The 26,573-nt window shown below is 37.6% G+C and overlaps 2 protein-coding genes and 2 long non-coding RNA genes across 4 annotated transcripts; 3 read left to right on the forward strand and 1 right to left on the reverse strand.

The window, feature by feature from the left end:
- fkh (fork head box protein) lies at window positions 1-2,021 on the forward strand. Its single transcript, XM_081992724.1, has one exon. The coding sequence runs from the start codon at window positions 162-164 to the stop codon at window positions 1,410-1,412; it is 1,251 nt and encodes a 416-aa protein (XP_081848850.1). The 5' UTR covers window positions 1-161; the 3' UTR covers window positions 1,413-2,021.
- A 6,007-nt stretch (window positions 2,022-8,028) lies between these two features.
- Window positions 8,029-9,356, forward strand: LOC145737883 (malate dehydrogenase, mitochondrial-like). Its single transcript, XM_081992725.1, has 5 exons — window positions 8,029-8,244; window positions 8,299-8,489; window positions 8,537-8,790; window positions 8,841-9,028; window positions 9,089-9,356. Exons 1-5 carry the CDS (start codon window positions 8,064-8,066, stop codon window positions 9,322-9,324), a joined length of 1,050 nt encoding a protein of 349 aa, XP_081848851.1. The 5' UTR covers window positions 8,029-8,063; the 3' UTR covers window positions 9,325-9,356.
- Window positions 9,189-10,701, reverse strand: LOC145737890 (uncharacterized). The gene is made up of 3 exons (XR_014180517.1): window positions 10,508-10,701; window positions 10,165-10,453; window positions 9,189-10,038 (listed from the first exon to the last, which is right to left on the reverse strand). It is a non-coding gene; the product is annotated as an uncharacterized LOC145737890 (long non-coding RNA).
- Window positions 10,702-13,234: 2,533 nt separating this feature from the next.
- LOC145737817 (uncharacterized) lies at window positions 13,235-23,047 on the forward strand. Its single transcript, XR_014180492.1, has 3 exons — window positions 13,235-13,504; window positions 14,985-15,053; window positions 22,728-23,047. It is a non-coding gene; the product is annotated as an uncharacterized LOC145737817 (long non-coding RNA).
- Window positions 23,048-26,573: the final 3,526 nt, after the last annotated feature.

Raw genomic sequence — 26,573 nt, forward strand, 5'->3', positions numbered from 1 at the left:
TTAAAGCTGTGCGGGTACTTCACGACCGGGTTGCTTGTAGTAGTTGAATCTAAGTAAACAGGCTGTTCGGTTATATAGCGAGTGTTTGAGTGTTTGTTTTTTTTTTGGTACAATTAGTGTATTATTGGGAAAAGTGTTTTTTTTCCGTAGTGATGTAAACAATGTTGGCCACACAGAAATTGTATTCGGACGTTAGTGGAGCGATGTCGACACCAAATCCTAGTTATACCATGAATTGCGTCTCGATGGCGGCGGCTTCAATGAATTGCACCGCTCAGCCAATGTTTGGATCTAGTATGCTCAGCACTGATATGAGCAATAATAATAACATGGGAATGGGCTCTAGATTGCACCCCTCAAGGCAACAGTACTTGAATGACTCCCCACAGTTGGGGTATACAGCCGTGGGGAGTCCTCAGTGTATGGCCACGCCCTTACCAAACTATCATCAAATTGGTCGTACCGGTGATTTGAATGGTGGCGACACCTCGCCTAGTACAGCCTTGCAAAGGGCTGTACGAACCGAGAAACCCTACAGACGATCATACACCCACGCCAAACCTCCCTACTCGTACATTTCACTGATCACCATGGCTATACAGAACAGCCCGTCCAAAATGTTGACCCTAAGCGAAATCTACCAGTTTATCATGGATTTATTCCCGTTCTACCGTCAGAATCAACAAAGATGGCAAAACTCCATCAGACACTCCTTGTCTTTCAATGATTGTTTCGTCAAAGTCCCCAGGACTCCGGACAAACCTGGTAAAGGCTCCTTCTGGAGTCTCCATCCCGATTCGGGTAACATGTTCGAAAACGGTTGCTATTTGAGACGTCAAAAACGTTTCAAAGATGAGAAAAAGGAAATGATCAGGCAACAGCACAAAAGTCCCTCCAATCACAGTTTGGAGAGCAACAGTTCGGGGAAAAAGACTCCGTCGCAGGAGGACCACAAACTGGAGAAACCACCACCGATGATGACGTTGCAAGACAAAATGGACGTGGAACACCAGCTGGGACTGTTAAGTCCCAACGAGCTGACAACAATGCATCATCATCCGCATTTAACCCACGAGGACTTGTCGACGATGCTCAATCGCAACTCATTGACCGAGCATCATCATCATCATCATCAAATGTTGCAACAACAGCACCAGCAACAGCAACATCACTTGAAACAGGAACCAAGCGTGGGTTATACCCCATCGAATCATCCATTCTCGATAACTCGTTTATTACCGAACGAAAGCAAGTCAGATATCAAAATGTACGCGGATATGGGCTACAGCTACAACACTTTAAGTCCCTTGTCCAATCCGATTCATCCAGCCCATGTAGCCGCTAGCAACGACTACTACAACACGTCTTCTTTATACCACACCACGTCATCAACAGGGACTACAACTTTGTGACAATATCCCCTAACCTAGAAAGGGTTTTTTCTGATGGACTTACTCGAATAGACTTATCAGTGCATCTTGAGTGTTTTTTATCCGAGGAGAGTGTTTCTCGTTTAGTCCACATGTTTGTGATTGGTTAAAACCAGCAAATTTTGACCAATCACAAACAAATTTGGACTTTTGTGCACCATTTGCCTAAATCACAGCACACTTGAGTATAATAGCTTGTGATTGGTCAAAAAAAAGCTGTGATTTAGGCAAATAGTGTACATTTAACCCTATTTTTGAAAGAAGTTCGATCTGTTTTTTTTTTTTTTAAACTCGAAATGTGCAATTGAATTCTCTTTTCCTCCCCCACACAACACACATTCTAATGTCCCATACATTTTTGGCGTGGACATCCTGATGTATGAATTTGTACAATATTTGTAAAAAAAAAACTGTACATTTTTACTTAATTCTAAAATAATAATGAATATTGTGATGTTAACTAAAAAAAATAAACCGAAATGACGGATTACGTGCAACTTGTACATTTTTTAAAAAATTATATTATATTAAATATAATTTATGTATATTTACTGCGATTTTTTGTCATAATAATAAATGTTTCACATCCTGTATATGGCGTTTCATTGTGGTTTTACTACTATATCACTCTGATGAGACATCCGATGGTGTTAAATCCGTCGGGCGCGGTGGCCACCATAAATAATGCTTTTATACCTAAGAACGTGATTTTTTTACTATTTTCTGTCTCAATTAGTCACTCTGTTACAATAATAACTCAATTACAATTTTAGTGAAATATTAGTATCATTATTAAGCGAATGCAACGTCGCCTCATCTACCTACAATGTTTACAGTTCAAATTTATTTACAATTTAGAGAATTCTTACTAGATCTGGCAACGCTGCGTTTGCGTTGGAAACAGAGCCTGCTATACAAAAAATTTCAAGTTTCCTACAACTTTTTGTCATCACCTTGTATATGTATAGGAAACCTGTAGAACTTTGTTCTGATAATTTTTGGAAATTAGGTAAACTATCAGTTTGGCAACACTGTAGAACTGTGGCTATAAGTAATTTTACGAAATTTGGCAACTAAAAAACAATCAGATTGACAACACTGTCAGAAAGGTTAATTACTGATTATTTCTAAGTAACTTTAAGTAACTGTCCAATTTGTCGGTCCAACGGTCGGTTTGGCAACACTGCACACAATTAGTAGTAATTTTAAGAACAACTTTGCATTAATTTACAACAAAATTAAATAACTGGTCGATTTAGCAACATTGTAGAATAGAACTGTGATTAAAAGTATGTATTTTTTAAAAACTAGTCAATTTGGCAACATTGCAAAATAATTTGAAACAAAATTAAGTAAATGGTGTTAATTTGACATTTCCTAAATGGTTCTAGAAGTCTCCTACTACCAGTCACGTGACACATTGTTCAAAATTCAGTTAAACATGTTCAGACGAGTCTAAAAGTACCAATTTAACTATAACCTATACAAATGACCCTTAGAAAGTCAATTTTTTTGTTAATTATCATTTTTATTCAAATGAAACGTTGCCACATCTACCCAGAATGCTGGCAGTTCGAAATTATTAATAAAATAAAAATAAACAAGGTTTTTGAATGCACATTTAGAGAATTCTTGCTAGATCTGACAACGTTGGAAAACTTTAAATAAGCGATTTTTTTTATTTACCCTGTATAAGGAAACATGTAGAAGCTTCTGGTAATTTTTGAAAATTATGTAAACGATTGGCAACACTGTAGAATTGTGATTAGAAGTGATTTTACGAAATTTGTCAATTTGGCACCGGTGGAATCATTTGGAACCAACTAGAAAACGATCGGGTTGACAACACTGTCAAAATAGTAATTATTGATTATTTCTAAGTAATTTTAAGAAACTGTCCAATTTGAAATCTGAAAAAAATTAGGTAAATGGTCGGTTTGGCAACACTGCACAACTGTTAAGTACAACAAAATTAAGTAACTATAGTCGATTTAGCAACATTGTAGGGTAGAACTGTGTTTAAAAACTAGTGAAATTGGCAACATTGCAATAATTCGAAAATTAGGCAACACATTTTGATGTGGCAACAGTGTCAAAATGTGATTATCGTTAATTTCTCTAACTAATCTTAGTAAAGTGGTCATTTTGTTGAACTAATTAAAAAATAAATAAATTGTCAGTTTGACAACACTGTAAGCAGATGATTATTATTCGCTTGTAAGTAATTTCGAGAATATGATCAATTTAGCAACATCACTGTCAAAAAGGCAATTTTCGTCCATTTTTAATTATAAGCATCTGAACAATTTGGCAACATTGCAAAATAATTTGAAACAAAATTAAGTAAATGGTCTTAATTTAAGAGGCTTTGACATTTTCTAAATCGTTCTAGAACCTAATACAAGTCACGTGACACTGGCAAAAAAAAATTCACATCCAGTACAGTTTCTATTGCAAAAATGTTCAAAAGTCACGTGACTTACAACAATCAACTAGTAAACCAAAATAACAGTCACGTGACAACTTAAAATGGCAACTAAACCGTCTCTTCTAATCATAAGAATCTGATCAATTTGGCAACATTGTAAGATAATTTGAAACGAAATTAAGTAAATGGTCTTAATTTAAGAGGTTATGACATTTTCTCAATTGTTCTAGAGGCTTATTACAAGTCACGTGACACCCGCAAAAATTTGTCCATTCTAGTATACAGTTTCTATTGCAAAAATGTTCAAAAATCACGTGACTTATAACAAACCGACTAATAAAATAAAGTCACGTGACAACTCGGAAAAACTTTGGCAACTCTGCCTGCCTGAATCGTCTGTCACTGTCATATATTGTAATACGCAATTTTTTTGACACTTTAGTGTAAACATCACGTGATTGGTTTAAAAATGTTTCTATTTTCCCGGTAAAATAAAATACCTACTATTTATAAATCGCGTGGTATCGAATCTGGTTAGCGTGCAGGCCCAAATTTTCTGATAATACTTATCTTTTACGGCATATTTTTTTTTATATCGTTTTACTGTATATACATAGTTGTTGCATTCCAAGGGAATTATTGGCTAAGCAACAACCATGTGTATACAGGGCGGTCAAAGTATAATCTGTGACAATAAAAAGTCGATAGCAATCAAATCCGAGCGATTCTCCGGCTCGATATAAATCATATATTGAATTGTTATTGGCAAGTTCGTTTACCTCCCGAAAACAAACAAAAGACGATCGGTTATTATTATAGTAGTTAAGTTTGTTTAAACAATATTATACAACCTGAGAGAGTCAATTATTACTATTATTATTATATATTAGTCTCGTTTGTAAATAATAAAATAATTAGTGATTTTTAACGTTTATTGATTTATTTTCTTCAAGTGATGTGACGTAATCTGTTGGCCACGTTGACTGGTCATGTGACTAAATTTCTGTGCAAATTAGTTAAAAAAAAAAGGAAAGCTTTCTATACATGACGCCAGACCGGCACTTTATCATTTCCCCCCGGTTTTGTGGTCGTTTCCAGACGGAAAATCGACGAGGCCACGGATTGGTGCTAGTATTGACGAATCAGAGAGCGCGTGCGCTGCACTTTCCCCCCTTTTTCCACCACACCCCGGTCCCCACCAAACCCACCCCCCCACATTTTCCGGGCCGATACATACACACGCCAAAAGGAAAATGTTGCCCATTTTCCCTGGATATGTATGTGGAAAATCCTCAATTTTCTAATTTTTTATTCCCCCCTTACACTAATGATTATCAGTTCCCTGCTGTTTTTAAATTCTAATTACAGGAAAAATCAGCGAGGCGTGGAAAATCCACTAAAACCGGTCGAATTAGTCGTTTTTCTTCGCAATTTCACTGATGAAAGTTTAATGAATTAAACTTTAAACGATTTTCCCGGCCGCAAATTGCCAACCAAGTTCAGAAATGTTATCGATGTTAATTCCAGCTAAAAACGTACATAAAACAAACTTCAAGGTGACTTTGACGCAGCGTCCGCCATATTAACTTTGACGCCTTATCTCTAGAGTGGAAAATATCCTGAATGTACACCTGAATGAGATAAAAAAATGGTGACTGCCTGCTAGATAAGATAAAGGTTAATGCAAGATAATGGGGACACGTTAAAATTGTAGAAATTTCTTGATTTTTAGTTGATTTAAGTCCGAAAATGACGTCATTTTGAGTAATCGATCGGGAAAATTCAACGAGGAAATTCCAGTCTAGAATGTCCCGCACTCAACCTTTCGAGTGTAAACGCACTCAAAAACTGTTACATGATGTTAAAAGCAGTCAAACTTGGTTATATATTTACTTTGTACTCGAGTCGTTCGGAATGATTGTCTGAGTACTTAAATAACTGGGTAAAATAGTCAATAACTTATGCTGCTTGGCAACTAAACGTCAAAATGTTTCCATGTGTCAAAAATGTCGTTTTGACAGGTTTGGCAACGTGCAGACTTTGTAAACTTGACAGATGACAGAAAACTATCGTACAGCTGAACAAACTGTCATGAAGGTATAAAATACTTTTTAAAGCGATTCTGCTCTTTCAAACAAGTTTTACAGCTTAATGGATGGGACTTTGAAAGTTGTCACTGTCTGAAATTGCCAGAGGCCTCTAGACCCATTTTGAAAATGTCAAAGCTTACTAGATGCTGCTACAAACCTTCTAATAACTGCCAGAAGCCTCTAGAACCATTTTAAACGTGCCAGCACAAATGACAAGAGTGTTAGTTGGTGATGTGACGTAATCTGTTGGCCATGTTGACTGGTCATGTGACTAAATTTCTGTGCAAATTAGTTAAAAAATGGAAACCTGTCTTAAACCTTCCAAACATTTTCTGACATTGCCAGAGGCCTCTAGAACCATTTTGAAAATGTCACAGCTTACTAGATGCTGTTACAAACCTTCTAATAACTGCCAGAAGCCTCTAGAACCATTTTAAAAGTGCCAGAAGCCTCTGCATGTGTCTTAAACCTCCAACAATTTTCTGAAGTTGCCAGAGGCCTCTAGAAACCATTTTGAAAATGTCAAAGCCTTCTAGATGCTGCTACAAACCTTGTAATAACTGCCAGATGCCTCTAGAACCATTTTAAAAGTGCCAGAAGCCTCTGCATGTGTCTTAAACCTTCCAACAACTGTCTGAAATTGCCAGAGGCCTCTAGAAACCATTTTGAAAATGTCAAAGCTTACTAGATGCCGCTACAAACCTTCTAATAACTGCCAGAAGCCTCTAGAACCATTTTAAAAGTGCCAGAACAAATGACAAGAGTGTTAGTTGGTGATGTGACGTAATCTGTTGGCCATATTGACTGGTCATGTGACTAAATTTCTATGCAAATTAGTTAAAAAATGGAAACCTGTCTTAAACCTTCCAAACATTTTCTGACATTGCCAGAGGCCTCTAGAACCATTTTGAAAATGTCACAGCTTACTAGATGCTGTTACAAACCTTGTAATAACTGCCAGAAGCCTCTGCATGTGTCTTAAACCTGTCAACAATTTTCTGAAATTGCCAGAGGCCTCTAGAACCATTTTAAAAGTGCCAGAACAAATGACAAGAGTGTTAGTGTGTGATGTGACGTAATCTGTTGGCCATATTGAGTGGTCATGTGACTAAATTTCTGTGCAAATTAGTTAAAAAAAGGAAATCTGTCTTAAAGCTTCCAAAATTTTTCTGAAATTGCCAGAGGCCTCTAGAACCATTTTGAAAATGTCAAAGCTTACTAGATACTACCACAAACCTTTAAATAACCGCCAGAGGCATTACAAGTATCTTACACATTTCTAGAATGGTTTTAAATTGCCAGAAGCCTCTAAAATACTCAAAAGTTTGACAGTGACAGCGCAAATTATTAGTGACGTCATCCACGAATTTTCTGTTCAAATTTAACATTAAACCGTCATAGATATATGTCGGTAATAAAGGGACTATCCATATTTGTCGTGAACGGCCCTTATCTCGGCCGTCCCTGACCAAAAGAGTCATCAATCATAGGCGGCGCTGACAAAACCGCTTGACAAACGACGTTCTATTGTTTTCTCTGTCTCTCTCTCTCTCACACTCGCTTTGTGTGGAATCAATCACGGAGTGGGCCGTGGTCATCCGTTTAATCCGTCCAAGGGTCGCGACGTCACGGCACTCTCTGTGATTTTCTTAAGTGGAAATTGTTGGCCATTTTCTTTAATCACCAGATTGTTTTCTATAATCTAACTGGTCTTACTTGAATCATTTTGGACACCCTGTATATGATGGTAACACATTATTTGATTTTGAGGAGGGAAGGGGGGGGGGGGTCGAGTTGCATTGCAAACAGAGAGCGCACGTTAGATCCGAGCAAGGGTAGAAATAGGGGGTTGGAGGGGTAAAGGGGGGAGGAATGATTGAATTTGTGGCGGACAAACAAACAAAACGTACGCGTACGTTACACACGTAATTCCACAAATATTGAATTAGTTTTCGGCTCAAAAGTGCGATTTTCACTTAAGAAAAGTCTTTTTCTTTTTTGGAAAATGTATAGTTTGTTCCCAACACGGTGCACCAAAGATATGATGGTTTAGAACTACCTGTGGTTTTGTCATTACAACCAGTCGATTTTTGAAATTTTCAGTGTCACAAAAAAATGTTGTTTCTACGCCGATTTTGGTACTCGAAACGGTTCTACTGCGATTGCAAGGCAAAAAAACGTACAGTAGCAGTGGTGGGTGCGGCGGGGGGGATCGGTCAACCCCTCTCCCTGCTCCTCAAACTCAATCCCAACATTGGTGAACTCCGTTTGCACGATTTGGCCCCCCACACACCTGGTAAAATTTAAAGCGTAATTTTTTTTTTTTAAGGTAAAAAATTGTGGTTTTTAGGGGTGGCCATCGATTTGGCCCATATCGAAACGGCCTGCAAAGTGACCCATTCAATCGACAAAGAACTCTGTCAAACCCTAAAGGGTGGAGTGGATATTATCGTGGTACCGGCCGGAATACCGCGAAAACCAGGCCAGAAACGCGAAGAATTAATGAACGCCAACGCCCCCATTGCTTTTGCGATCGCCAAGGTAACTAAGTTGTTTGACCGATCACGTGACGTGAATTTTCTTGATAGGCAATGGCGCAGTATTCACCAGACGCCATTTTGTTGCTCATCACGAATCCAGTGAATTCGTTAGTGCCGTTGGTGTGTGAAGTGTTGAAACATTCCGGGAAATTTTGTCCGGGCAAGGTGATGGGCGTGTCCACGTTGGATTCGGTCCGGGCGGCCACGTTTATCGCCCAATTGACCGGTGCCGACCCGAAAGACGTCACCGTTCCTTTGGTGGGCGGTCATTCCGAAAACACCATCATTCCCTTGATTTCACGGTCTGTCACTGTCAAAACTGTCATCACCCACGTCAACTGTCAATTTGCAGGGCCAATCCTAAGGCGTGCATCGAGGGTGACAAATTGACAGCCCTGATTAAACACATCCAGTCGGCTGGCAGTGAAGTGGTAAAAGCAAAGGGCGGTAAAGGTTCTGCCACCCTATCCACGGCCTACGCAGCCTCTCGTCTCGTTTTCGCCTTGTTGCGTGCCCTGAACGGCGAAACCAACATTGTCGGTAAGCAATAATATGTCAGTTGTCACATCCACCATTTTGTCAACTATTCTCCTTTATAAGAATCGGCGTACGTGACGAGCGACGTACACCCCGAGGTAAAGTACCTGGCCAGTCCGCTAATTTTGGGCAAGAATGGGGTGGAAAAAAATTTGGGATTGGGCAAAATGAGCGATCTGGAACAGAAAATGTTTTGCGAAGCGATCGGCCAATTGAAAAAGGACATCGAGTCTGGTGAAAAAATCGCAAAAGATCTGATTTGCGGCAGCAAAAAACCCCAAAACGAACCAAAAAAATGAATTGTTTGACTAATAAATTGCATATAAAACAACTGGCGGAATTAGCGGTCACATTTCCGGTTAAGTTAAGTCGTTTTAATCCGACCCGGATCGGGTTTTATTAGGTTCGGTAAAACCCTTAAAATCAGCTTGAAATCAACTGGAAGAAATTAATACCAGAACGGTAAAAAACAGATAAGAGTCCACTTGATCATCTGTCATAATCGGTGTATGACGTCATTAAATTGAACGTTGACGCGTAGAGGGTGTACAACAAAAACAAGGGCGATCAAGCCCTTTCCTGCTTCATAATAAAACCGCTTTTTTGTTCTTCAAAGTGCCCTTTAAGGACCACCCTTTTATATCAAATGCGACAGATCAAAACTAGTATGTTCCTGCTGTCATTGTAGTAAATTTCTTATAAACAAGCAATTATACAAACTAGACACGACAAAATTAACCTTAATAATAACCGGTTAACCCCCAGTTTAGTACGCAATTTCAATAACAATAATACGGCATTTAACCGTACTAAATAGGGAAAAACCCACCCTTAATTTAGCACAACAATACAATAAAGGGCGAGGGTGTCTTGTTGGTCCCCCCTTAAAACCCCAGATAAAGATATAAATACAAATGTCCTAATAGAAAGATACAATCAATCTGTCACGATATAAATAAGCCTCCCGGTTAAATTAATCTTGTTTATGGTGAAAAGGGCCATATGGTTTTCCCCTAAAAAAAATTATACGACAGATTTTATTATTTAAAAAAAAAGTGTGATTAAGAGCTTAAACACTGTTAATGAACAGAAAATTGTAAAGGTTTAACGAAGCGTTTAATTGGCCTAATAAAAATTACCTTTGCAAATCGAATCAGCGACCGAAAATTGGGGGTGATTTAAGTACGTCCCTGTGCGGAATTGTTTCTGTAGGACTGGGTCGAGGTGTTGACAAAAACATAACGAAAAAAATCAACAATTTATCGCAACTTTATTGCATCCGTCTCGTGTTTGCCCAATCTCGATCAGGAAGTTGACGGGCAAACAGAAAAATAAAATTTTTCGCTACGACTTTATCACTGTTACGGTCCCCGGCGCGTCTAAATTTAGAACGGATAAGGCATGGTGAGGCTCGTTTCCCTGAAATACCTGCAATTCAAATATTTGTTTTGGAATTTTAGTTCTCGGAGACGTTTTACTTACGTCTTTCCGATGCACTTTTTCCGACAATTCCCACTTACGACCGGTTTTTTTTTTTTCGGCCGCGTATATAGACAGGATGTGGACGTTACACACGAAAAAGCCCCAAATTTACTAGAATTTGGTCAAGTTTGACAGAAATTGGGGGTACAAGCCGGCCATATTGGATTAGAGAAACGTCAAAGTCAGAATGGTTTACTAACGTCAATTCAAACGTCAGCCATATTCGTTTCATTTTTTTGTGCGATTCAAAAGTCACGTGACCTCTACCTTATTTTTATAACTATGTCACGTGATTTTTGGATTTGGAGCCTGATACGTTTCATAACTTTTTCCAATTTTCTCGACAGTTTAGCTTAAAGAACGCAGTAAAATAGCTCTTAAAGTAACATTTTCTCAAACACAAGGGTAATAACGTAAATCACATGCCAGAGAGATGCCCTAACCTAATCTCACCCATTTTAGTGTCCTTTAGGTAGGTACTATAAAAGCTTTTCTTAACTTACATTAAAAACATCGTGGTTAGGCGGTTGTAAGCAGAAAAAAGCTTTCAAAAGGCTAAAAATGTGTTTAAACAGGGATACATTTTGTTTCGGCTTAATCAGCTTATAAAAACTTACCAGTTTGTGAAACATCGTTGGTACCACTTGAATTATCCTTCCAATCACTGAATTCACTGCTTTTCTCACTGAAATCACTAATATTATCACTTATTAGTTTATAAACAATACCACAAAAAAATAACCACTAAACTAGGTTAAGCGCAGGTTTCTTCTTCTTTTTTAATTTGTCGGTCTATGGCAACTAGACAAAAAAACACTTGAGGCATGACAGACTGAACAATCACGTGACTAGAGGAAGGAAACAACACAAAATTACTACTATAAAACAAATATTATTTCAAGCTTCAAACCGTGGAAAACTAATAATTGTATTTGATAAATTGAAAGTTAAATAAAAACATTTGCCGCTCGACGTTATTGACAAAAGTCCAATATTTGCGTAAACCGCCTTATTTAATTATTATTATTTTATTTTCACAAACACGACAGAGTGTGTGGATTTAGTGTAAATATCTCGAAAACTATATACACTCGCTTCAATGGTATTTGGCAATTAAATAATTGTTTTTGTCAATATTAGGCTGTTTTGGGTGCTCAAACACTTAAAAAATAGTCAAAAGCGCATTGAAAAAACAATTAGTCAGTGCCGTGCATGATTTGTGTTCTACTTCAATGATGATGTTAATTAGCGCGTACTCATTGAGAATTAACAAGCAGTTTAGATGTTGGTTGCGGAATTTACAGGGTAAGCAAAAACTGGCAACTGTCAAATTTGGTACGTTCAGAATCGCTTTATCCACGTTTAAACGAACAAAAGGGCGACTTTCTTCCAAGTTTTAAGGGTTTTTGAATTTTAATAATATGTCAGCCCGTCGAGCTTTCCCCGAGTTTTGGGGAAGCAAACAAAGTTATCGATATTAGAATATTTTAATTTCGTCTGCCCTTCTCTCCGATAGAGTGGCAGAGGGGAACGGAGAGTTTGAAAGCTGGGTTTAAATCCGCATTTACCCGGATTTAGAGCTCTTTTCGCTGAAATGGGAAATGTCAGTTTGACGTTAACTGTCATTGAATTGGAAGAAATATCGAGAAAAAGCAGAAACAATCATTAACGTGTGACAATTACAAAGCAGTCAGTTGGTGAGCGGAACAAGTTTGGAAAAAATCCTTGTGGGATGAGCTCGGAAAGGCATCTGGGGGTGGGTCACGTGACGCACCCTGTGTTTTTTCAATTCGCGCACGTGCTGTCGAAATTGAGCCGCTTTATTCGGGCGTGATTTCAATTTGCCTGCACGCAAACCAGATTTAACATCTTGTGTTTTTTTTTGGCCTGAATACGTTACATTTTTTCCCACCACCTGATCCCGAGAAAAATCGGAGTATTGATTTAGTAATTAGTAAGTCTGAAGTGAAACCGACCGATTTGATGGTTGATGTATTAATGTACAAGTTTTGCCTTGACTTTTACGTTAATTGCTTTCCAAACTCGACGGTGAGTATGATAATTAACTAAAAAGTGATTAAAACGGACAAGCGAGGTGCTTTATGTAATAATTACGATTAAAAAAATATGTGACGTCATCTGACCGCAGCCAAACTGTCAAATTTAATTTATGGGGGGTTAGTAATCATTGAGCACAAAACATAGTGACTGGACGGGGTGCGCAATATAAGGAATAGAAATACCGTACCGCTTTTATCATCGATACAACATGTTGCTTGTAAACGTGTTTTCTGGAGAATGTCCGCTCGTAAATTTAACGATGTGTGACTTCTTGCGCAAATGTTGATTTTTCGTTTTTTGTTTAAACTATGTCACGCTCTTGTCCCTCGGTTTGTTTACTTTTGGTTTTACCGACGACGAGAATTCGAGGGGCGTGGCTTTTGGATTTTAAAAATGTCTTCTTTTGAGAAACTTTCTCAGGTTGTTGACCAAAGAGAAAAAAAAAAACAGTTTACGAGAATGTGCTCTATTATTGATGATTATTTTTATGAAAAGAGGGCTCGTTAAGCGCTTTTTAACCGTTAACGTTGTGTAAGTACGCCATCATTACGTCCAGGTTGAGGCCAGGAAAGTCAACAAACCATTAGAAAACAATTAGGTTAGATTTTCTGTTGCTATAAGTCTACATTGCTCAGCGCACAGTGGCATGGTTTGTGATTGGACAAAAAAAGCAACTTTTAGTCTGTCACGCATTTTGATAATATTATAATTTAATTAATAACCTCAAGTATGCTTGCAGCCAAAAACCGACAAATTAAAAGAGAAGAGAAGAAGATATTCGAAACTAACCTCATTTAGTGACAGTTTGTGTTATTTTGTTGTATTGTTAAATTTACAGAGAAATAAGTGAAAATACTGGTGATTTTAGTGATAAAAGCAGTAAATTAAGTGAGTGGCAGGATAATTATAGTGGTAGCAACCATATTTCACTAACCGGTAAGTGTTTATAAGCTTATTAAGCCCGAGCAAAAATGTATCCTGGTATGAAGGGAAGAAACATACATTTTTAAGGTTTTCTGTTATTTAACTGTTATTTTCCGCTTACAACGACCTGGCACGATGATTTTAATGTAATTTAAGAAAAGCTTTTAGACCCTAACACCAAAATAAGTTAGATTATCTCTACATACAATTTACAGTCATTTAGACCATTTTTCCTCTACTTGTTTACCTTTACCTTAGTTGTTTTCCAGTGAATAATAACTTGAAATTAACTGCAAAAACTAGTATTTTGCTTACTAGTGTATTGCAGATTGCAGGTGAGATACCCCTGATCAGTACAAAAATCTAAAACGAATATGGCTGACGTTTGACGCCATTTTGACATTTTTAATAAATTTTTGTCAAACTTGACCAAATTCTCGTAAATTTTGTGTTCAGGGTCTACAAATTAGATGTTTTGTTAGTATTTTTACGCAAATAATAGACAGTTATGACAGAACAGTGTTGCCACAACGCAAAAACTTTGTATTTCACATTCTGAAGTCTAAAATTGAATTCGGCCCTCGAAAAAGGGCTAGGAATTCCCTTTGGACGCTCTCGAATTTAGGGAGGGGAACGTTCTCAATGTTTTGATTTTTATGGGAGAGTTACTTCGATATTATTGCCGGAACGGATAATTGAAAAGTTGATGTTGATCGTTCAGATTAGGAGGAAAACGTGCCCACTTTTCATTTATTTTAATGAGTACCGGCAGCGAAAACCCAAGGGAAATTCGGCAACGTTTTTCGATTATGCTGTGTGCAACCGGCCGCTTTTTTTTTCTACGCAGGTTGCATGTTTTGTAAATATCGAGTCAAGATGGCAACATTTAACCCCCAACGTACTATACGTAACATGGTTTTGAATAATTTAGCGCCCCGGCTCATAAATAATCGACTGGAAAACCCACTTAAAGGCACGCAAACCCTAAAAACCTGGAAATCCAGATAAAGGGAGATTTACTACTCTTTTAAGTCAAATAAACGCCAAAAAACGAGACCATATGGTTTTGCTAGTTAATAACAGGTGTACAAACTTTTAAGGGTGAAATTAACACGTTAAATTGCAGCTAAATTCAACTCCCAGTAGTGAAATGTTGCTGGTATACAGGTGTGGTACCATAGGAAAACCGTGTAACGGACAGAGAAACGTAGGTAATTGCATGCGCGGGAGAAAGACAGAAAACGAAAAAAATATCAAGTAGGCCATATTCTTAGCGCGCTGTTGTCAAACGCCGTAAGTAAGTTTGTCGAGGGTATTGGATTTTGGCAACAGCGTACTGAAAATATGGCCTACTTGGTACTTTTTTCGTTTACTGTCTTTGTCCCACGCATGCAATTATCTACGTTTCTCTGTCAGTTACACGGTTTTCCTATGGTCGCTTTTGGATTTACCACACCTGTAGACAAAATCTTTTAATTTTTGTATTTTACAGGTGTCCCATTCAGAATTGAATTTGAAAGCTGGCAATATTGTAGAAGACAGCCACAAGTTTGAGAAATTGGTAAGTTATTTGAATTTACTGTCTATATGTAAGCAGACCACCCTGTATAGAAAATGTCTCAAATAAAGTCCACCCTCGTACAATAATACGCACGTGTTGACACCAGTTATTGCCCGGGCGTTTAATATTGAAGGTTCTTCTTCTCTTTTGACGGGATATACAGTGGGGGGGAGCCCTTTACGCTCCAAAGAAAGGGGGGCCCGCGGGGCGCAATCAAACTTAAGCCGACAATTGTGCGTTCATTACGGCCCCCGAGGGCGTAAATCTGGCCAATACAAATTTGATCCCTTCGGTAAATCCCGAAATGTACAAGGGCAAAGGGGCGCCCCCCCTTCGTGAAAAAACCGCCACCGTTTAACGTTCTCTATGCGGATTTGAACGGGGATTTAGCCCTTCGACAGTTGCTCTCCCGAATAATTATTGTTTTGCATGTGGCCGGTGTTTTTATTGGATTTAGGTTCTGGTGATTTTTTTTTTCTCAATTTTTCCAAGCAAAAGTCTTCCACGACAGGATTGCAATCATAGCGCCAAAATGAGAAACGTCCCTCTTTTGTTGGTTTAAGGGCTCATCGTGCCCTTTGGTACGAAGGGCCTTTAGATCCTTTCAAAGCCCTACTGAAACGAGGAAAACAAAATTTTAACCTCAATTTTGTTTCACTCAAATTGATGGATAATTGCATAAAAGTGAATATGTACGTTAGAATGAAAAGAGAAGGCAGATGTGTAGAGACAGTCAATCACCATACTTTTCATGCACACCCTGTATATTCCAAGCAAAAACGTTCCTGCAAATTTACGGTGTTGGGTTAAGGAGTTGATTAGGAATATTTTTGATCTCTTGCAACTTTTTTGTAACTTTCACCGTTTTCGAGTTATTTAAGAAAAACTGCTTTGGTGCAACAAATATGTAAATTACTGGAAATTGTAATCTGAAATTTAAACACTCTGTAACTCAGTTATTTTTGGGAGTTCAGGCAGGTTGAACCACTCAAATTAACCTTCTTTAGTTCCTCTTTTCAGTGGCATAAAGTAACAGTTTCTATCTTAAAAATTGCGTACTGGGTGACCAAAAACAGTTAATCACCATAATTTTCATGCACATCCTGTATACTGCTATCAAAAACGGTCCTGTAAATTTACGGTGTTGGATTAAAGGGATGATTAGAAACATTTTTGGTCTCTTGACATTTTTTTGTAACTTTTACCATTTGCGAGTTATTTAGGAAAAACGGTTTGGTGCAACAAATTTACAAATCAATGAAATTGTAATTTGAAATTTGACAGTTAGGGACAAAATCGCCTGTAAAACCCACTTGGAGTGACCGAATCATGTTTTCAAGCACATTTTTGGAATCCTCATTAAATTTCCTATAAAACTAAACTAAAAAACACTACAAAATCAGGTAAAGTCTTGGAGAAAAGTGGTGTCAAAGTATAAATGTCTGAAAGACGGTTTGAAAAAACAGTCAGGAACAAAATCGCCTGTAAAACCCACTTAGAGTGAGAAAATGACTGTTTTAAGTAAATTTTTGGAATCCTCGTTAAATTTCCTATCCAGTAGTATAAAAAAACACTAAAAAATCGAGTATAGTCAGTTAGAAAAACAGTGTCAAAATTTGAACTGCTAGAAACACAGTTTGAAAGGACAGTCAAGGACAAAATCGCCTGTAAAACCCACTTAGAGTGAGAAAATGACTGTTTTAAGCACATTTTTGGAATCCTCGTTAAATTTCCTATCCAGTAGTCTAAAAAAACACTAAAAAATCGAGTATAGTCAGTTAGAAAAACAGTGTCAAAATTTGAACTGCTAGAAACACAGTTTGAAAGGACAGTCAGGGACAAAATCACCTGTAAAACCCACTTTGAGTGAGAAAATGACTGTTTTATGCACATTTTTGGAATCCTCATTAAATGTCCTATCGAATAACCTGAAAAAATATTACAAAATTTGGTACAGTCAGGGAGAAAAGCAAAATCAAAATTTGAACTGCCAGAAACACAGTATTTACAATTCCCATAACTAGTAAATTTCCTGCACATTACGAGAGTCTAAAAATGCAATTTTTGAAGTGGCAACACTGTAAGGTGACCATAAAAAGGTAGTTTTAATTGTGGAAATTCACTAATTCAAATTTAGACAGAAGTAATAGTAATATGCAGGTCACATGACTTTGAGAATGCATTTTTCGGCTTGCAACTGTCAAAAACGGTCACGTGATCTTTAAAATGTCTAGTTTGATGTAGTTCAGTACAATTCCTTGTTTAGAGTGAAACAAAATTTTAACCTCAATTTTGTTTCACTCAAATTGATGGATAATTGCATATAAAAGTGAATATGTACGTTACAATGAAGAGAGAAGGCAGATGTGTAGAGACCAGTAAATACGATATCGACGACAAAGGATGTGTACATAGGACCGAAGAGCAAACAAGTTTTAGCCTTGCCAATTCCCTCTAATATTACACGTGTGCTCTGTCTCTGTCCAACACAAGCGGAACCGCTTTGATGGGTGACAGAGATGAAAAAAATACCCAACAAAAAAAAAAGTCTCAAATTGTGAATTGTGAATTATCAGAAAGAACAGGACCGGATAAGTTGTTGCAAATTTGACCTGAAACAGTCACGTGATCATAAAAAGATAGTTTGTGATTGGTCAAAGCTGAAAGCTATACAGGTGTGGTAAATCCAAAAGCGACCATAGGAAAACCGTGTAACGGACAGAGAAACGTAGGTAATTGCATGCGCGGGAGAAAGACAGAAAACGAAAAAAATATCAAGTAGGCCATATTTTTAGCGCGCTGTTGCCAAACGCCGTAAGTAAGTTTGTCGAGGGTATTGAATATTTGTGGCGTTTGGCAATAGCGCGCTGAAAATATGGCCTACTTGATATTTTTTTCGTTTCCTTTTTGACCAATCAGAAACTACTCAGTATGCCCGACAAAGCGAGTGTAATTGACGTGAAACCATCGAGATATGAATGTTTTCAGATCAATGGTCTAATCGTATTTTAAAGCGCCTATCCAAACACAATTTGAACATATCAATTATGACTCTAATAAATGATTATAACCGAGTTAATTGAAAGGGAAGTGAGCACTCGACTTTTGTGTTTGACCACGTTATTGAAGCATGAAGAAATACGTACTCGTTTTATATGGAGATGGGAACCCCATTTGGTTCTCGAAATTCCAATGGTACTTGCGACAATTAAGCCTGGGCGATAATGGGTTCGGAACTGAAAAGAGAGACGAAGGCAGTGAATGACGCCGACGACTTATTGGCTTGGGAAAAGTGGCATAGGAGCGAATGAAGAATGCTCGAGAACGGTTCCGTTTTGTTTGTCCATGGTGCTCGGGTTCCGTAGAACCCGAAGCGCGTACGTCTCCACTGAAAAAGTACCACTCGACCAAGATGAAAGCGTTTGGTTGCGACTCGTGCACGTTTTGGTACCTTTTCACTTCCCAAACTTACTCAAATTAACCAAAAAAGTTTGATTTCAAATGGGACACCCTGTATATTCAGTCAAATTTTTCCTTACTCTAAACAAGGAACTGTACTGAACTCTTCAAACTCGCAAAACTCCACTGAACTACATCAAACTAGACATTTTAAAAATCACGTGACCGTTTTGACAGGTTTTCGACAGTTGCAAGCCGAAAAATGCATTCTCAAAGTCATGTGACCTGCATATTACTATCACTTCTGTCTGAATTTGAATTAGTGAATTTCCACAGTTCAAAACTACCTTTTTATGGTCACCTTACAGTGTTGCCACCTCAAATATTGCATTTTTTAGATTCTCGTGATGTGCAGGAAATTTACTAGTGACGGGTAAATTGCAAATACTGTGTTTCTGGCAGTTCAAATTTTGATTTTGCTTTTCTCCCTGACTACCAAATTTTGTAATATTTTTTCGGGTTATTGGATAGGAAATTTAATGAGGATTCCGAAAATGTGCTTAAAACAGTCAATTTCTCACTCAAAGTGGGTTTTACAGGTGATTTTGTCCTTGACAGTTCTTTGAAATTGTGTTTCTAGTAGTTCAAACTTTGACCCCATTTTTCTGCCTGACTTTACCTGATTTTGCAGTGTTTTTTATGTCATTAGATAGGAAATTTAATGAGGATTCCAAAAATGTGCTTAAAACAGTCATTTTCTCACTCAAAGTGGGTTTTACAGGTGATTTTGTCCCGACTGTTCTTTGAAATTGTGTTTCTAGTAGTTCAAACTTTGACCCCACTTTTCTGCCTGACTTTACCTGATTTTGCAGTGTTTTTTATGTCATCAGATAGGAAATTTAATGAGGATTCCAAAAATGTTCTTAAAACAGTCGTTTTCTCACACTAAGTGGGTTTTAAAGGCAATTTTGTTCCTGACTGTTTTTTCAAACCGTCTTTCAGACAGTTTATACTTTGACACCACTTTTCTCGAAGACTTTACCTGATTTTGTAGCGTTTTTTATGTCATTAGATAGGAAATTTAATGAGGATTCCAAAAATGTGCTTGAAAACATGATTCGGTCACTCCAAGTGGGTTTTACAAGCAATTTTGTCCCTGACTGTCCTTAACAGTATTCTAATTTCACTGACGTGTAAATTTGTTGCACCACACAGTTTTTCCTAAATAACTCGAAAACGATGAAAGTTACAAAAAAGTTGCAAGGAACCAAAAATGTTCCTAATCAACTCCTTAACCCAACACCGTAAATTTGCAGGAACGTTTTTGCTTGGAATATACAGGGTGTGCATGAAAAGTATGGTGATTGACTGTTTTTGGTCATCCTGTACGCAATTTTTAAGATAGATTTTTTTGCTTGTTACCATTGGAAAGAGGGTTTCGAGATGGTTCTTTTGAGTGGTCGAACCGTTCTGTACGCCCAAAAACAACCGAGTTACAGGGTGTAAAAAACTGCTAAACTCATCCCTGGAAGTTTCACAGTCTGTTAGTGCCGCTACTATACAGGGGGTGCATGAAAAGTGTAGTGATTCAGATTTTCAAATTAATGACAGCCATGACAGAAAAATGATATCTTTCAGGCCAATTTCAATTATATCCATAAATTTACTGATCAAATTGCAATTTCCTGGTAAAATTGGTAAATTTAAGAAGAAACAAACATTTGTACTAAAAGTAATATTTTTTTAATGTTTTTTGTGATAAACGAGTTTGACCCTCATTTGTAAAGAGGAGTGATTAATGCAGCGTAAAATGAACCTGGAAGACGTAAGGTCGAAACTGGCATGAAACTCAATGGCATTTTAATGGGATTTGCCATTATTATTAAGATTGTAGTGATAGACAATTTTGGACCTTATGTACATTGTGGGTTTTAACTGATAAGGGACAAGAGGAAAATAAATTCTACTGGTTGATGTGGTTTCAAAGTCCTTTTGGTTGGTGTGTCAACAAACAGTCCTTTTGCAAAATATCTCAAAAATAGCAAAGATTTGTTACAAACAGAGAATTGTGCCCAAAATGTATAGGGACTCGTCAAGGGTCGAATCGTGGTCGTGACAGTGCGTACTAGATTAAAAAGGGATACAATGGCCCTTTTTCAATCATTCCTACGACGCCTGCCACTTCATCAAAAGTAACCAGTACAGTACGAATGACACGTTCAAATCGGGGCCCTTTTTCCCTTATTTTTGGATAATCTTCTCGAGTGTCACAAGGGCCGCAAATACGCCCATACAGGGTGGTTGCGTTTACGGTTTTACAATCCAATTATACATCAGTAATATTAACGGGATCAAGTAGTGGCCGTTTAATTAAAATTTCCTACAGTCCCATTAAGCATATGACTTCATTGATGCCCATATATAGAGTGAATCAAATAACTGAAACTAGATTAACATCAGTCAATATCGATGGTAAATATGTGTTTAACAGAGAAAGTTTAGTGTTTAAACTGGCATTGAGTTACAATAGCGGTTCAATAATTCAACCGTACATAAAGTGCGCCATTTTTTTAGTTAGTTTTGTTGGCCGAGTATAGGTGGCGTTCTGTTAACTCTGTCAAAATCAAACAGAAGACTTTTCAGCAGAGATGTAGAATTATTGTCTTAAATTATCTCATGACAAGTTTGACAGTTGTTTTCCCTATCAAGGACAATTTTTATTTAAGTATCAAGTAATTTTCCAAAAATAGAAATTTTCTGTCCCGAAAATGACTGCTTTTGCATCTTTGCTTTTCACTGTCCTTTAACAATACAATTTCCGGTTTTATGTCTAGTCAAAGGGACCGTGCAAATTCAACAGCCCTTAATAGAGAAAAGGTCCAAACATGTCACTGTTTTTGTACGGTCATGTTTGACTTATGCTTTTCATTGTCATGTTAGGCAACGGAAACATATAAATGGAAGAGGCGGAAATGTAACATTTAATTCGCATTATATGTGCGTATAGGTAGTAGGACAAAGGGCCAACTGGGCAAACCGAATCGATTTCGCCCTTAAATCAAGTCGAATTAACGCGTGTGTTATGTTTGAACCATCCTATATAAAGCACAAACAAAATTGAAACGTTCAAATTTACTGGAAAAAGCCACAAGAAATATTAGCCATGTAAACATATTATGTATACATACAAGCACATATTTACTGATTTAACTAGTTAGTTGTTGTCAAAGTAAATAGTGATGTTTCAATAATAAAATAATTGGAAAAATTGAAATAATTTACTGTATTTATTCAATAAGTGACATTGTAACTCAAAATGGCGCTCAACTGTCAAATTACGATACATGCCATTTTGATTAGTGTGTTTACAAAGTATATTCGTGACGTTATATGTGCAAGCACTAAGCTGGCAACATTGTAAAGGCAAACTGTCAAGAAAAGACAAGCTGACATTATCAATCACACTTGCCATGACTGGCACTCCATTTTTGTCTAGCGCACTGAATTATTTGCTTCTCTCTCTCTTTCTCTCTATTGTTTCTGACTAAATTATAGATTCACACCGTGATGCGAAACTAATTAGTCGAGAGGGTCAAAAAGGGCATTATATCGCTTCCGGCCAAACTCTATAGTCACGTGACTATATAGTGTATTAGTGTAGGGTCACGTGTCGATACAGGGTGATTAATATACAAATTCGGTTCTAACGTGACCTCGGGGCAGAGTTTATTTCCATTTCCGTGACAAGTCACGTGTCGATCGAAGACGATTCGTTCTTGTTTACACTGAATGGTTATTAAAGGAGGCTGATTTGTTTTAAACGAATTTCTACCTAAACAACACATTTATTGCCCTTTGTCTCCCTGGTTGGAACGCATCATTGTTTGTTCTTCTAATTTGTTTATTAATCACAAGATAAATTTATGAATAGGTCGTATAAAAACCGACTTAATTAGCCTCTAAAGTCAACATATTTAACCAGATAACTTTCCTATTATCAACGAGTTCTTTTGGACAAACATCTTCAAGATAAAATAACACAATGGCCTGAACCTTATATAGAATAAGGGGCAGACAATGGCGACGGGGATTAATATTGTCGTCTTTTTCCAACAATACTCTTTGTTTCGTAAAACCCTGGATTTAGAACAATTTAATGTCAAAACCCTTAATTAAGCACACAATATACTGTGGTGGTGTTTTTTTGTCACTCACTGTCAAGTGTGAGAGAGAAGCTTAAAAGGCAACATTGTAAGTGTCTAGGTTTTTTTTCAGTTTAAGTATTGGCAACGTTGCTTTTTACGGGAATAACCGGCATTTCCCATTACCATTATATGTATGCATATATATATGACCTCAAAGCGAACAGGAACCCGCCCTTCTCCCCCTTAAGTAAACAGACCAATCAGGGACCGGTCTGATAAAATCACGGGACCATAAAGCTGTATGTATGTTGTTTGCGTCACATGCGTGCTGTTTGCTCACACAGTTTCCGTCTCTTTTGCTGTTTGGGGCGCCGTCTTTGTCTTGGAAAAAAAACACAGTCAAGACGGTTTAGGTCTGGAGATTTCGACGACTCCATTAAATCAGTGCCGGATCTAATAATGATATTTGAATTTTTGAAATTAGATTAATTGAAGTACGGTCCTGTTTTTTTTTGTGGTTTCTCAAATATCTCAAAAACCCACACTGTTATAAGAGAATATATTCCCAAAAACTAAAAACAAAAGAATCTTCCAATTATCCTTCCTATAATTAAAACCACGTCGTCCTGTATGCCAGTGTGTGTGTGTGAAATACCTGTGGAATTTTCTCTCTCTCGCTCGCGCCCACCATCTCACCCTACCTCTCTCTCGCTCATTGTCGCCATATTAAACGAGGGTGTTGAACGAACCTGAGCAAACAATCGTAAATGGAAGAGATGCTGTAATTTATCGAGTATGTGTGTGTGTAAACCTGGCCTTATCGTTGCGCAAGAGATAACAAGAAACCGCCGCCATCTTAAGTAAACACAGGACCGGGTCTGTATTAGTTTATCTATGGCTGTACACACACATTAAGGCCGTTCGCGTTCTACGCCTCTAGGGAATTAATTGTTGAAAAAAAAATTCAATTAGACAGCAAGAAATTTACAAAATTGATAAACATTTACAGTACAAGAGAAATGCAAAAAAAATTGTGTATGTATGGTTGCATAACTAATGTAAACATCAAATAGGGCACAAGCCGGCAACGCCACCAATAGTTTGACGTTTGCGCTTTCAATTTGACGTTTCACGACATAACCTCCATAACAATTTTGTTTGTTTATTTTTATGGCTTTCAATAATGATTTTAGTGATTGTGCTTTAAAGTTTTAAGTAAACGCTGTGTCTAAAAGTGAATAATCGGTTGGATTATCACCAGATTGTCGGTTCAGGATCATTCAGTTGCGGTACGTTCATTCAACTTTTTGACAAGGTACACCCACTCTTTAGGTTAACTGATTAAGGGCTCGAAAAGTCATTCATTACAAATTTGCGCCCTTAAAAAAAAAGGGCAAAAAATCCGGGCAACAATGACGATATTTACGCGACGTCAACAAGTTTTGTGTACTCGGGGCCAAATAACTAAATATTGGCCCTGCAGCGTCACATTCGCCTCGTTTTGATCTGTTCAAATTTGAATTTAAGATTAAATTTGTTAGACTACGACCTACCTGTCAACACGACCACGCCCTTTATTAAATAGCCCTTGGTTTTTCTGTTTAGTTTTAACTTTGAAACCTTCTGTGTGTGTAAATGCACAGTGGGGTCAAAAATAAACTTTTTTAGCCAATCACAAGCCACTTTACGCATGAGGGCTGAATTTTTTGACAGTGTGGTGCCATTTGACAGTTGTCAGTGTAGTCTAAGCTAATTTTTGAGTCAAACACCCTGTATACACTATACGTGAGGAATTTGGAATTATTCGGAGCGTCGGGCTCTCCCGCGCGCTTTATATTTGCCCAAAGTATACAGAAGGCAAAGTTTGGTTTGGAAATATTTACCGACATTTATACACATTTCTCCTTTTGCTAAATAAATTATTTCGGTATTTTATACCGGTTGAGACGGGGCGTAGTGGGGGGAAAGTCAATGTTTGGACTGTAGAAAATGAATGAAAAATGGTTTTTAAAAAGGGCGAGCTTGTTTAACGCAAATAAGCTCTTTTAACAGCACGTACAGTGTACTTTTTGACTTTTCCACTTTAGATTTAATTGGGTTGAAATAAAAAGAAGAAGCGGCAACATTCTTATTTTTGGGTTACACTGTTGCAACTTTTACAATTATTACTGTGTACCTAATATGGATTGGGAATACAAAATATTATTATTCGATTGTATAAATTAATTAAGAGCCGTAGGGCAAACCTGAAAAGGGGCGGAATATTTAAACAACCAGACAATAACATTTAGAGTCAATTAATTATTCGACTGAAATTTCAACATTTTGCCAATAATTGATGAAGTTGCAAACGTTACCGAAATGTCAATAATTACCCTACGGAGAGTACGTTATTTAATTTATGTTCATTATACAAAACGGGTTGGTAAAATAGTCTGTCAATGTCATTGTTGACAACCAGTAAATCATCTTCTTGTATGCTTGGTTGCCTACCTATTATATAAATTAAATTTTTTTTGACCTCCTAGTATGAAAATACAGTTTGAATAATTTTTCAAATCGATTCCGTACGGAACGTCGTCCATTTTCACACTTAGTGCACAAGTGCTAATAATTCCCTAGTTCATTGTCGATCCAAGTCTAATTGAAGCGTCCGAGTAATAATTGGCAGTGTAAACGGGGCCTTAATCATGTGCTAAATGGAAAAATCGACCTGAAATTCGGTGGAATTCGATTCATACCGCCCGCTACACTTTTCTATCCCTTTATTCGGTAGCATTAATCCTAAGCCAAGATATCCTGTTTTTTTTTTTCAGATAACAACCTGAAAAGGATGGGAAGTAAAGCAAAATTGGTCACGGGGGTTTTTGGCAAATCCCTCAAATGTTACGGTTGTCGCTAAAGTGGATTATTTTATAGGGGGGCAATACATCCCTATACAGGTAGTAAAATGTCAAAATTATGCAACCAGTCAAACCATTAAAAATCAATGAGCTGCGTCAGTCAGAGTTTTATGCCATCTTGATCTAACCAGTTGATTTTCTGAGTTATATACAGGGTGTCCCACTGAAATACATCATGTTTGTCGTGAAATCAAACTAGCCAGAAGGGACTGTTCTGTCCCATCATATTCACAATAGTGTAGGTTTACACGGGTGCTTTTAAAGTGACTATAAAAACGTTTGATTTATTATTATGTAGGATCTTAATAGAACAGTAAAGCTCCCTTAAAAGGGACAATCAATTTAAAATCGAACATTTTGCGTAATCCCTTTAAATTTTCTGGGCGTAGGGCGATTCCGGCTTTTATTCGGGACGGTTCTTTTTTTGACACCTGGCCTACCCACCCTGTTAACATCCCCAGCACAAATGCGTTTGACTTTTATACGATATAATGGTATTACCCCGAACAGGGCGCGGAATCCTCTCAAATTATATCAGACAGCAGGGAAATTAATTATTTCTTTCATTAGTGGGTGGGAGAAGTTTATTAATTAAGGAAGCGCGCTCGCGAGAGATTCGTCTTATTGTTTGCGCAGCCCTTTCGGCAACTTTAAAATGGAAACTTTCCAAGGAAGGAAGATTCGAGCACAAAAACAAAATTAATTATGAATTCCCGCCCTTTTTTTGGGTGGATGGTGGGGGGGAACGTCTTCCAACCCTTTCACACTGAAAGTTTGGAATCTTTGTATATCTACAGGGTTGGATTAAAAGCAAAATTCACCAGCAAACCGTAAATCAGACCCCGTTTTAGGCACGGTAACTTATCAGTACTCGTGTGCATCGGACCGTTTTATTGACTAGTTGTGTAATGATCCCAAAACAGTTGTATAAAGGGCGGTTTTAGCCACGGGGCATCCTCACTCATCCGTGCAACCTTATTATTCATTCATAATGCTACCGGAGAAACACAATCGGGACTGTAAACACACACAGAGGGTGGGTAGAAAAATGGGACTGGTATTGTGTTCAACCC

The sequence above is a fragment of the Ips typographus genome, linkage group LG14 (genome assembly GCF_016097725.1).
Source record: "Ips typographus isolate SLU linkage group LG14, UJ_Ityp_2.0, whole genome shotgun sequence".
Classification (NCBI taxonomy): domain Eukaryota; kingdom Metazoa; phylum Arthropoda; class Insecta; order Coleoptera; family Curculionidae; genus Ips; species Ips typographus.